This window comes from Castor canadensis, chromosome 4 (genome assembly GCF_047511655.1).
Source record: "Castor canadensis chromosome 4, mCasCan1.hap1v2, whole genome shotgun sequence".
Lineage (NCBI taxonomy): Eukaryota > Metazoa > Chordata > Mammalia > Rodentia > Castoridae > Castor > Castor canadensis.
Window position 1 is genome coordinate 178,629,251 of NC_133389.1, and position 12,505 is coordinate 178,641,755.

Genomic DNA, 12,505 nt, shown 5'->3' on the forward strand with positions numbered 1-12,505 from the left:
TGGGAAGCCACAGGAAAGGGGTTCACAGCTCTGGCACGCCCCACTAGCAAAGGTTTCTGAACTTTATTCTGCTCAAAAAAATGTTTTTTTGAGCAGATACAGTGTGCTAGGAATTGGTCTGAGAGATTAAGGAGTCCTGCTGCAAAATATCCCAAGATTTTAATCTTACTTGTGTTTAGGACAGAGAAACTCTGACCCTCACTATGACAGGGAGAGGACAGGACAGAACGTCACTACTGAGGAAATTCACATTCCCAGATGACCCCAAATATGCACAACTCCAGTCTCCTCCTAGGATGTGTGCAAGGCTGGAGGAGTGTGTTGAGTTGCTGTATGACCCAGGTCAACACTCTTGTAAAGTGGGCACGTAATCATATTCGGAGGCTCTTGAATTGTTAGGTGATGGCTTCAAAGTGTTCCACCTCACCAGGCCTGACCTCATTTCAAAGCATTTTATCCTCCTTTTCTTTAAGGAGACCCTTTCGGCACAAATGTAAGTGATAGCTGTCCCTGGTACTGACCTGCCAGGCGAGTGGTGCTCCATTCAGCCGTGTCCCCAGCCTTGGCTTTGCTTTTGTGTCTCACAGCACGGTTGAAGATGGAGTTTCTCTGAATCTGGATGGTGAAGTGGGGTTTTTCGTCTTGGGTCACAGGGTCATCCTGGGGAGTCTCTTGGCTTTTTGAGAGTGACTCAGGCCTCTTGTTGATTTTCCGTAACTTATTTGCTGATTTCCTCTGGAGTCTTCCCAACTCTTCAGAATTCGTGATCTCCATGGCAATAGATACAATGATGTCTCAGCAGAAGGGTGGTCAGCAACCCTCTCCAGGTGTCACCAGTTTCAAGGTCTTTAGAAGAGAAAGAGAACAATTTTCAGTGAGCGTCATCAGGCTAAACCTTCCATTCAAAGTAAGGAATTCCACTCCCACTTGGGCTTGATGAAATTTGGGAAAATCTACACATTCTGCCAACTGCATCTTTGTCAATGAAAATTACAGCATAACCACTGTAATTTGGGTGTATTCATGTATCATTTTATAATTGGGGCTTGTTTGTACTGTTCATAGGATGTGCTTTGGGGGAAATGCTTAAAGTGGTCTTTCTAACTAACTTTCAAATGAACATTTCCTGAATAATTTTAGAGAGAAAGAATAGCAAAAAATTGTTAGAAGATTCCAGGAGAGCAACAGGGGGGATATTCACACATAGACATAGAAAGAAAGAGCCACAGGAAGACGAAAAAGGGGCAGTGGCCAACAACAAAGTCTCAGGACAGTGTGTATAGGGCTGAGGAAGCCTGAACCCCGTGAGGACAAACCTCTTGTCATCAGCTGATGGCCAAGCCTACTTGTTGGGTCAGTGGTCCCTCTGATAGAGTCATGTGTGACAGCGGGAAATAACAGAGGGTCCCCCAGCTGCACCTGTGGGCTGGAGTCACAGAATGGCCACCTCCCTCTAGGGTGACCATCTCACATATCATCTGAACTGGGTCATTGCCACAGTAAAAGAGGGTACAACGGGAGCTACCCAAAGCTGTCCAGGAAACCCAGGTTCCTTCCAACATAAATCTCCTTCCAGAGTAAGGTTTTGGGGGGATGAGGGAGCCAGTGAACGCTCTGAGTAAGTCTTACACTGGTGGGACAGTGTGTCAGACAGAGAACCCAGCCAGGGATCCTCTGAGGTTCTCCACTCACCTGAGGGCTTGCAACCTGGGGTCTCCTGGACCCCATGGAGGTTTCAATGGTACAGCTATCTCATGCTGGGTGTATGGAAGTGTTTCTGCTTTCTGAGTTACAGGTCCAGAGCTTCCTCCACCTTCTCTAGGGAGTCTGAGCCACAGGGAAACTTAAGAAGTAGCTCTTTTGTCCAAGGCCTCTTCTGTGAAATGGGGAGAGTGGAAGGCTGTAACTAGGACACCTTTCCTTTCTACTGCCTGCACCCATCTTCTTACCCAGCCCCTTCCTGTAGCCCAGTCCAGTCCAGCCACGTTCCTCAATCCAGGAGAAGTGCAGGCTTCCCTTGGAGGTAGAGAAAGCCATCATTCATCTAAGGCAGGAGTAGGGCATTCTGGGTAGGGGGATTTGAAGACTGAAGCCAACTACAGCTTCCAGAACCAGTTACCTGGGATACAGGTGCAGATGGCTCACCTGGGATGGCACCTCCTTTCCCACTTACCTGCAGGTTTGCTCACATTCTATTAATGACCTTGATACATGGCCAGATATAGGAGTACTGCCTGTCCAGGCTGGAGAGTGCTACTTCTGGTTCTGGTCTTTTTCCAGATTCCATGAAAGCCAAGGCATACGCTCTGGAACTGGTCCTGTCCAGCCAGAGAGTAATGCTGCTACCTTAGGTGGCCAGAGAGGACTGTGTAGTGCTTGAGATCACGGTCAGACTGGACAATTAATACAACATCCCAGGCTGGAGGCATGGCTCCAGTGGCACACTGCCTGCCTAGCAAGCATGGAGCCCTGAATTCAAAACACAGTACCATGACCCCCCCAAAAATACAACATCCCTCCCAGGAGTGCCCAGAAGGGTGATGCTTGTCATATTTGTGTCATGGAGACCCAAACCATAGCTCCAGTTTTGTGAGTGATTTTTCAATCACCAAGTTCAGCCTGAGACAACAGGGGATGTGGTTGCAACAAAAGTTAAGCTGTTCCTGAGCCACCTAAGAGAAGAGCGAGAGAGGCTTGTGTCCTGGCCACATGAGCTGGAACCTTTGCACTTGTATTCTGGTGGAGGCTAACTGAAAGTGACTACAAGGATAGGAAAGAGGACTCAGAAGGAATGAGACCACCATTGTTACCATTTGTCCTCTGGAGACCTGGGGGAGGTAGGACTAGAATGAGGACAACAGGCAAGAACAAACTCCAGCTCCAGATAAGGCAGAGAGAGACTTTGAACTTCAGAACTCTCTACAGGTGCAGCAGCTGCAGAGAGGCTAAATTCCAGGACAGCGGAGGTATTCAGACAGAAGTTGTAGGCTTTGAGATTTTAGGGTTCAACGATGCCCACCTACCCTGATGTCTCCTCCTCTCTTCTTCCTTCTAACTCTGCCTCCCACCTTGGCCTAACTTATTCTGAGATAGATCTCAGCTCAGAGCTGGATCTGGGACAGCAAGAGGACAGGTAGGATTGGACTGGAGTTGGACGATGTGGCAATTCTTGTGTAAGGGACAGTCTAGGGAAGTCTCTGAGTCTTCTTGGTAATAGGAGACCTGAGTGAATAGGTGTAGAAGACCAGGAAGCCCTGGTTTGGGGGCACAGCGACCATGCTGAGGGCAGGTGTCGCAGAGGTGTGGCAGGTGAGCCCCTTAAGCACTCAGGGCTGAGTGAGAACTATGAGGAATCCAGGATCATGACTCATGGTGGTTTTGGGAAGAGTGTATAGAGAATGTGACTGGTGGCGGGGCAGGATGACTGGGCAGTGATGTTCCTGTCATGGAAGTAGGAGTGAGGCCAGTTTGGGGTTAGAACACACAGGTTTCAGGATATTACGTTGAGGAACCGCCCAGGAGGAAAGACTCAGAAACTCATGACTGAAACTGTATTGACTCTGCTTCCCAGGGCACCTTTTTGTTAACATTTGAGGTTACTATTGTGTCAGTCAGCTTTCTGATACTGTGACGAGATACCTAAAATAAAGAAGTCATAGGAAGGAAAAGCTTATTTTGGCTCATAGTTTCAGTGCACAGTTAGGTTGGCCCTGCTGTTTTGGGGCCTGCTTCAAGGAAGTATGCCATGGTGGGAGTGTGGCAGAGGAGACTGCTCACCTTGTAGCAGCCAGGAGGGGAAAGTCAGCAAGGGCCTGGGTCCCCCTATCCCCTTCAGGGGCATGCCCCAAAGACTTAACTTCTTCCTTCTGTAGGTTTAGAATTCTACTGATTCTTCTATCTCTATTAACTGCTGAAAGCCCAACGGTCCCTCACCAGCCTATCTGATCGTCTAAACCTTCCCTTAAAATCCTCAGTAGCTTTAAGCCCAGTCTCTTCTAATCCAGAAGTGACTTCTGGTGGAGGTTCAGGGGGACAGCTCTTTGTGGGAAGCCTCATGTGTGTAGCACTCAAGAGACATTCACCAAGCACCTGCTGACGTCCACCACACTCCTCTGTTTTGCACCTCTCCTTGTTCCCTGCTCTGTAAGGGCGGGACTTGGTCCTGTTGGTTTCTTCTCCCAAGGCTGTGCTTTGAAAACCTCTTTTGTCACAATGATTGAGTGGATGAATGACCTTAGTGAATCCCCATAATCGCTGTGTGAGGCTCATACAATAATTAACCTCACTTTGTACATGGGAAACCACAGGCTGAAAGCATTAGTGACAGGCTCAAGGCCACATCACTGTGCGGCCAGGATCACACCCGATCTGTCTGACTTATTGTTGGGGATGTGGTCCAGAGACGCTCTTCAAAGTACTGGCTGCAGAGGGGCTGTGAGTCAGAGGCAGGAGCGGCCATCTCTTCTGTGCCCTTAGCGCTGTCCATGTGGCTTGGGCACACGAGCCAAGCATGATGGTTAAGCCTCCCAGTGCTGGGCTGAGGGCTGGGGGCCTGTGAGTCATTGGCTTGTAGGTCAGGATGCTTGGGAAAGGTGACGGGAAGGGGTTGCCCTGCTGTGGCATCTAAAGTCAGCTGTTGGGGTGAGAGAGACACGGCAGGCCAGGGAGGCTCCTGGACCAGCGCGTTGCAGACTGTCAGATGCATAAATCAGTCCCAGGTCTTGTTGAAACCTGGATCTGACTCAGGAAGTTGGGGTGGGGCTGAGACTGCATTCCTGACAGGCTCCCAGAGGCTGTGCATGCTGCAAGCCCATGGACCACTCAAGTGAGATCCTAGGACCTGAACCCCTGCATCCATGTCAGGTTTGGGAGGAAGAAGCTGCCTGGGTGAGTTCCACCCTCCCACTACCCCTCTCCCCGGCTATCTCAGAGGAGCATCTGACTTGGGTCAGAGGCAAACGGAAGTCCTGATGGTGACACAGGGGAGTAAGGAAACCTGGAGGCCAAGAACGATGACTTAGAAGTTGATAAGGAATCACATCTTGGGCTTCTGACTCTAATGATACAACTTGTGACACACAGCAAGGTCTTGCTGGCCTGCAGCATCCACAGCCTGTGGAAAATGACAGCCCCAGTCTGACCATCGAAGGCCAAGAACTCCTCTGTGTGACACATGGGAGGAGTTGATGACGCATAATTCAGACTCTGGAAATTAATGACACATAACCTAGTTTTCCAGAACTGATCATTCATGCCCACAGACCCCAATAAAAATCTGAATTCTTGGGACACCTATTCTTACACTTGCTCACCCTCCCCTTCGGAGCGCACACTTTTGCTATGCCTTTGTTTCACTTTGCATTATAAGCCTGCTCCCGCTAAAGTCTCCTCTGTGTCCATACTTGAACTCTTTCTCCAATTAAACCAAGAACTTTCTGGACCCTGGACCTGGTAATCTGAATCAAGTAATAATGGGACAAAGGCTGGGGCAAGCAGGAATCAGCAGGAGAAGAGGCTAGGTCTCCTAGATTTTGTTCTGAGAATGAAGAGGTAGGAAGGACTCCTCCCCCCGGGTGCAGGCCTTCTGCAGATCTACACCTGCTCTAAAGCAGGCCCCTCTTGGTGCTGAATGGCCCAGTGAGATGAGGCTTGGCTTTCCTGAAGCTCACAGGGCAGAGGGCAGAGGTGGTGGTAGTGGTGGGGATTTGTAGGGAAGTTTCTAGTAATGAGAAGGTCATGGGACATCAAAGCTCATGGAAGAACCTAGCTGGGAACTTTACTTGAAGTCGGTCCCTGGACCTGGGCCCACAGGCTGTGGCTTGGGCTCAGCAGGAGCATGTGCTCTCTAGGGTTGGGTCTATGACTCCAGGATAGGAGCATAGGGGTGGCTGCCTAACAGGAAGCTCTGAGACCTCACCTGTCTCTTCAGGGAGGGGACCTAGGTCACTGTGTGGTGACTGTGGGGTGTGTTGCCATCCAGGTGGGGCAGTTGGCTGGAGAGAGAGTGAGAGACCAAGGATGAGTCAGGGGCCAAGGCAGGATGGATCAGGAGAAAAAGAGGCTCAGGAAACAGGAGGCAGGGATTCAGAGATGGACGTTATAGTAACAAACAGCTTGAGTACGAGTACACAGCACTGCTTTCTTTGCTTTGAGCTTCACACTCCCTCACTGAGCTGCAACATATAGTTAAAAAAAAAAAAAAAAGCAGCTCTCTCTGACCTTGCCAACTTGTCAAAAATGATTACTGTAGTCTGGAAACTTAAAGAAAGACACTTATCTTGGGGAAAAAGCATTTGGCTAAATGACTCCTTTGATCACAGAAGCATTTACAAAGAAAAAAAATTATCTTAAGAAGGACACCTTCCTTAAAAGAAGCATCTGATGAGAACTGTCCTTGTTTAAAGGGATGTCAAGAACAACAGACATCTGTGTCACAGTGGCTCAAATTTAGCAAACTGACCAGACTTGGTATCTCTGAGCCCAATCCATAATGTCAAAACAGTGTGACATTGTGAATGATTGAATGTGGCTGGGCGCTGGTGGCTCATACCTGTCATCCTCGCTACTCAGGAGCTCAGGAGACAGAGGTCAGGTGGATCGCAGTTTGAAGCCAGCCCAGGGAAATAGTTCACAAGACGCTATGTCAAAAACCCATCACAAAAAAAGGGCTTGCGGAGGGGCTCAGGTGGTAAAGTGCCTGCCTAGCAAGCATGAGGCCCTGAATTCAAACCTCAGTGCCACCAAAAAAAAAAAAAAAAAAAAAAAGAGGACGATTGAATGTGCTGGGAATCCAGAACAAGGGGAGCACGCATTGTAAGGCAAATTTAAGGGAACCCCCAGCCACTTTCCCCCATTAACATCCTTATGTCAGAGCATTCAGTGCACCTGTTCTCAGGTGTGCCCACACCCGTGTCTACTGTGTACTATCTTCTCTTTGCTTTGCTTTACTACTAAACTTTTTTTTGCTCTATCTGAACAGAACTAAAATTCTTTCTTTGTGACAACACCATTAACTCAGTACCCAAGGGCCAGGTTTGGGCCTCCTCCTTTTTGGAGACCTTCTCTTTGGAGCCTCACTGTTCTGGCAAGAGGGTGACAGGAAGGACGTGAATGTGCCCTCCTGAGATGGGGAGAGGCAGGCAGCACCCCTGGGAAGATGGGGCTTGTAGAAGCCAAATGTCCCCAGGCAGCCTTCTCAGGGAGAGGCAGACTTAGATGGTCCCAGGTCATCTGTACCATTTCAAGGTCATTCTTGATTCTTGAATCCAGCTGAGCCTCCTCCTTCCAGCTAAAAGATAAGGCTTGCCTAGGGATGTCACCAACAATGGCTTTTTTTTCCCCTCTGAGTCAAAGATGGTGGTGGGATCTAGGCAGGTGGATTAGCAGAGGGAAAAGCAGATAATGTTTCTGGCATGGCAGAAAAGCCATGCAAGGAAAGAGCTGGAAAGGCAGCTCAGACACCACTCTGGATGGAGAATCTGTGTCTGAATCTTGATCAGGATGGGGTGACTGTGGAAAGGGTACAGCTGCAGCCCTTGGCCTGGAGGTGGCTGCCCTAGCTCCCAGGGAACAAAACACGGGAAGGGGTAGAGTACCCAAAGAGCAAGATTCTGGAACAATTGAAAGAGGAAATTGAGAAGTTGGTGAGCAAGCAGCAGCAAGGGGAGCTAGAGCAAGGCCTGGAAGCCCAGCTGGCTCTGTCTGTGGGGAATAGCCCCTTCTGGGTTGTGGCCACATGGGCGCAGTTCAGCTTGGGAGGTAAAGGGGAGAGAGAGAGAGAGAGGAGGAAGAAGGGGTCATCAGAACCAAGACCAGGGGCCAATGCAGAAGGTGTCTGGAAGGAGGGGCGGAGACTCTCCTTATAGCTAGAAACGCCTGGGACAGATAGGTGCAGGCTGGGGAAGATAGGTGTCTCTCTCCTACATTTGGGCAGAGACATTGTGAAAGGAAGCTGCAATTTGAGGGCAATGTCCACCCAAGGTGAAAGAGAGATGGCGCATTTGGCAGGAAGCTGGAATGAAAGTGGCCCATTATGATAGGGGCCAGCCCAGGGCTGGAACTAACCAGAAAGTGACCTAGAAGGTTAACTATTATTTACTGCAACAGCTCATTGGGCACAAACTTAACAATCAGTTTCTTGCTTTAGTCTTTTTGAGGTGCTGGGGATGGAATCCGGGGCCTCCTGCTTGCTAGGCAAATGCTCTACCACTGAGCCACACCACAGCCCCAGTCATCGTTTCTAATCCAAGCAACATCCCTTTAGATGAGAAGGCTAAAACAGCAGTGAGATTCGGGAATGTTCTCTACACTGTGCTCTGCTGTGTTCCAGGCCTCTCCAGAGTCCCAGCAGCTGCAGAATTCACACTCAGAACAGGAAGTGGGTTAGAAATAGGGATGACATTCACTTGCAAGGGAAATGAAGGTGCACAGCATTCTTCTTTCCTGATGTGAATCCTAAACCTGGGGATTGGACAGCAATAAGGAGAGACTGAGCAGAGTTCTGCTTGAAGGAAGGAATGGAGATGCCAGAGAATGACGGATTCACACCTATGTGTGGAACCTGCACCATGCAGAGAGCCTTGACAGCCAAGGAACAAACTGGATACCCACATTGGCAAAAGTGGTTGTAGAGATGAGCCAGGAGGCAGAGGGCTTGCTCAGGAGGCCCCAGAAGTCACACCAGGACCTGAAGGTCACTGGCAGGTGCATTTATCCAACCCAAGCATGCTTAAAGTTTTGTTTTGTTCTTAAGCCAGGTGCTGGTGCTCATGGCTGTAATCCCAGCTACTTGAGAGGCTGATATTGGGAAGATCACAGTTTGAGGCCAGCCTGGGCAAATAGTTTGTGAGACCCCATCTCCCAAATAACAGAACAAAACTGACTGGAAGTGTGGCTCAATCACTAGAGTGTCTGCTTTGCAAGCGTGAAGCCCTGAATTCAAACATCAATCTCATTAAAATAAAAAAAAAAGAAAGAAAAGAAAGAGAAAGAAAATCCATAAGAAAACTCATACATGCATGATCAAATTATTTTTGATAAGAGTACCAAGTCAATTCATGGAAAAAGAATAGTTTTCAACAAATGTTGCTAGGACAACTAAGTATACATATGCCAAAGAATAAATTGAATTCCTCCCTCACACCAGATATAAAAATTAAGTCATTGATCTACCATTTGATCCAGCAATACCATTCTTGGGGCTATACCCAAAAGACTGTGACACAGGTTACTCCAGAGGCACCTGCACACCCACGTTTATTGCGGCACTATTCACAATAGCCAAGTTATGGAAACAGCCAAGATGCCCCACTATTGACAAATGGATTAATAAAATGAGGTATTTATACACAATGGAATTTTATGCAGCCATGAAGAAGAACGAAATGTTATCATTTGCTGGTAAATGGATGGAATTGGAGAACATCATTCTGAGTGAGGTTAGCCTGGCCCAAAAGACCAAAAATCACGTTCTCCCTCATATGTGGACATTAGATCAAGGGCAAACACAACAAGGGGACTGGACTTTGAGCACATGATAAAAGCGAGAGCACACAAGGAAGGGGTGAGGATAGGTAAGACACCTAAAAAACTAGCTAGCATTTGTTGCCCTTAATGTGGAGAAACTAAAGCAGATACCTTAAAAGCAACTGAGGCCAATAGGAAAAGGGGACCAGGAACTAGAGAAAAGGTTAGATCAAAAAGAATTAACCTAGAAGGTAACACACACGCACAGGAAATTAATGTGAGTCAACTCCCTGTATAGCTATCCTTATCTCAACCAGCAAAAACCCTTGTTCCTTCCTATTATTGCTTATACTCTCTCTACAACAAAATTAGAGATAAGGGCAAAATAGTTTCTGCTGGGTATTGGCGGGGGAGAGGGAAGGGGCGGAGTGGGTGGTAAGGGAAGGGGTGGGGGCAGGAGGGAGAAATGAACCAAGCCTTGTATGCACATATGAATAATAAAACAGTAAAAAAATAAAATAAAATAAAATATTCAAAAAAAAAATTAAGTCAAAGTGGATCAAAGTCTTAATTGTAAGAGTGAGAAATCATAAAACTCTTAGAAGAAAATTAACATAAATCCTCCTCATGTTGGATTGGGCAATGGCTTCCTGGGTATAACACACAGAGATCTCTCCCAAGAAGATACAAAAAATAAGTACACGCAAACTTGCTCAACACTGTTAGTCATGAGGAAAAGGCAAATCAAAACCATAGTAAGATACTATTTCACACCTACTAGGGTGACTATAATAAAAGAGGTGATAACAAGTGTTGGTGAGGACATGGAAAAACCAGAGTCCTCAGTTCCAGAGAGATGAGATCAACGTTGGTGGCAATCATCTTGCAATCCAGCTTCTAGATATCCATGTAGAGGGGCTCATCTGTGTGACCTGTTAAGTACTAACTTTAAGTGGGTGTAGGGTGGGGGGCGGATGAGGAGATAGGATCCCTTGGTAGAACCAAGATTATCCTCACAAGAAACAGTGAATCGGATCAGAATCTACTCTAGCCTATAGGCAGATGGAGGACCGAGCCACAGAGCTCTGTTCCAGGGTGTCAAGGCCCTGGAAATTCCTTGGCAGGTGGTACCAGGTTCTTCCATTGATCTCCAACCTTCCCCCCACCAACACCATTGTAAAACATGCACAGAAAGTCCTGTCCTATGCAGTGTGACTTCCTGATGCCCCCTCCAAAATAAACACTTGGTGAAATATCCACCTAGGTTATTGAACGAGGCAGCTCCTTCTCTGGAAATACTCTCTATGAACCAGGGAATATGTGGGAGCAAAAAAATTTCCAAAAATGGCAGAGTTAGTTTTAGCTTGTGGATCAACAGTTTCTTCTCTCTGGTTTTCATTAGACAGTTTAGCCTATCGTGTGTTGAGGCTGTTTTTAGGTTGAATTTGTGAACCCTTTTTAGTCAAGGACAAAAGACAGAGTGGTCAACTTTTTGTCTCTGGAGCAAGGGGAAGACCCCCACCCCCATGATTTCAGCCAATAATTAGGCTACACATTGAGGAGGTGGTAGCACTCCTACTTTACCCTTTTATATTTTTTAACATTAAAAATTTTACTAGGATACAGAAAGTGCAGAAATTTAGTACACAGATTACTGAATGTTTACAAACTAAACCTTCTTGTATAACCAGAACCAGATTCAAAAGGAGATGGTTATTTCCAGCGCCCCCTTCCTCTCCCCAGAGACAGCTCTGACTGCTAACAGCATGGACTCCTTTCGATGGTTTGAGGAGTTTATGTACTGGGGCCATTCAGAACGTTCTCCTTGGTGTTTGGCTTTTTTCCATGACATTCTGCCTGTGCTAGTCATCCACGCTGTTGCACGTTGCATGGTCCTGGTTGGTCCTCATCCTCTGCGGCAGTGGCGTTTATCTGGGTGGCCCTGGAGTTCTCTGGAAAGTTGACATACAGGTTGCTGGGCCCTTGAGTTCTGATTCAGAGCCTCTGGCCTTGGGCCTAAGAATATACGCGTCTAAGTTCTCAGTGGCTGCTGCTGGTCTAAGACCACACCTTGAGACTCCTGTTTTCTCTGGAAAAGTAACTTGACCTTGTCGCCATTGCTGCTTTCAGCCCTCATTCAGGGGTAGCAGTTGGGGAGGGATGGGGCAGCGTGGAGACGCTTCGAGATGGAAGAACAGACCAGGGTCCTTCAGTGACCTCTACAGTTAGGCCAGAAGAGAGGTTTTAACTTCTCTGCAGTCCTGTGCTTGACAGGACTCCTGTAACTTGTATCCTTGGGGCCTCATGGCTCATGCACTGGGCATGAACCTTCTGACCCCTTCAGGAATGGTTCAAAAGGTGGAGCCAGGCTCCTGGAGAGGAGATGCCCTGAGTGGCAACAATGCACAGCCAGCTGCTTGTTTCTGGCACTGATGCTAATTTTCCATTGCCTCTTTTGCTGCTCACTAGAACCCTGGGCCTGGGGACGAGGCTCCATCAGAGACACACAGTAACTTGCTTAAGGTCATACAGCTGGTAAGTGGGTGAGGCAGGATTCAAACCTTGTTCTTCCAGCTCCCAGAGGAAATGAATGGCCACAGGCCACCCAGGGGAGGGTGGAGACTACCCAACAAGCAAGCACAGTAGCTCTTATTCTAACCCCCAGGACCTCAGAACATGGCCTTATTTGGAGTTTTGTTTTGTAGCAACAATGGGATTTGAACTCAGGGCCTTATGCTTATAAGGCAAGCTCTCTACCACTTGAGCCACATCTCCAGCTCTACAGCTGCCCTTATCAAAGATCAAAGATCAGGGGCAGCGAACGCAGGAAGGTACAAGGCCAGAGGTCCAGGACAAGACCAGTGCATCTGGCTGCCTCAGCCTCCTCTGTTCAGCAAGTCCCTCCCTGCACACTGTGGAGCCTTCCACATGAAGAGCCTGGGGCAATTTTAGGAACAGGGGCTCAAGGCAGAGGAAATCCCCCTAGTGTGACTGTGGACTGCTCCTCCGGTGTAGTTGTCTCCTGGGGCTCACTCTTGTG

General features: G+C 48.0%; 1 protein-coding gene across 1 annotated transcript in view; it reads right to left on the reverse strand.

The window, feature by feature from the left end:
• Ngef (neuronal guanine nucleotide exchange factor) overlaps nt 1-12,505 on the reverse strand; it is a 95,198-nt gene that overhangs the window by 75,119 nt on the left and 7,574 nt on the right. The window contains exon 2 of the mRNA XM_074072014.1: nt 522-846. Within this exon, the coding sequence (XP_073928115.1) occupies nt 522-774 (253 nt within the window). The 5' untranslated portion in view covers nt 775-846. The remainder of the gene's footprint in view (nt 1-521; nt 847-12,505) is intronic.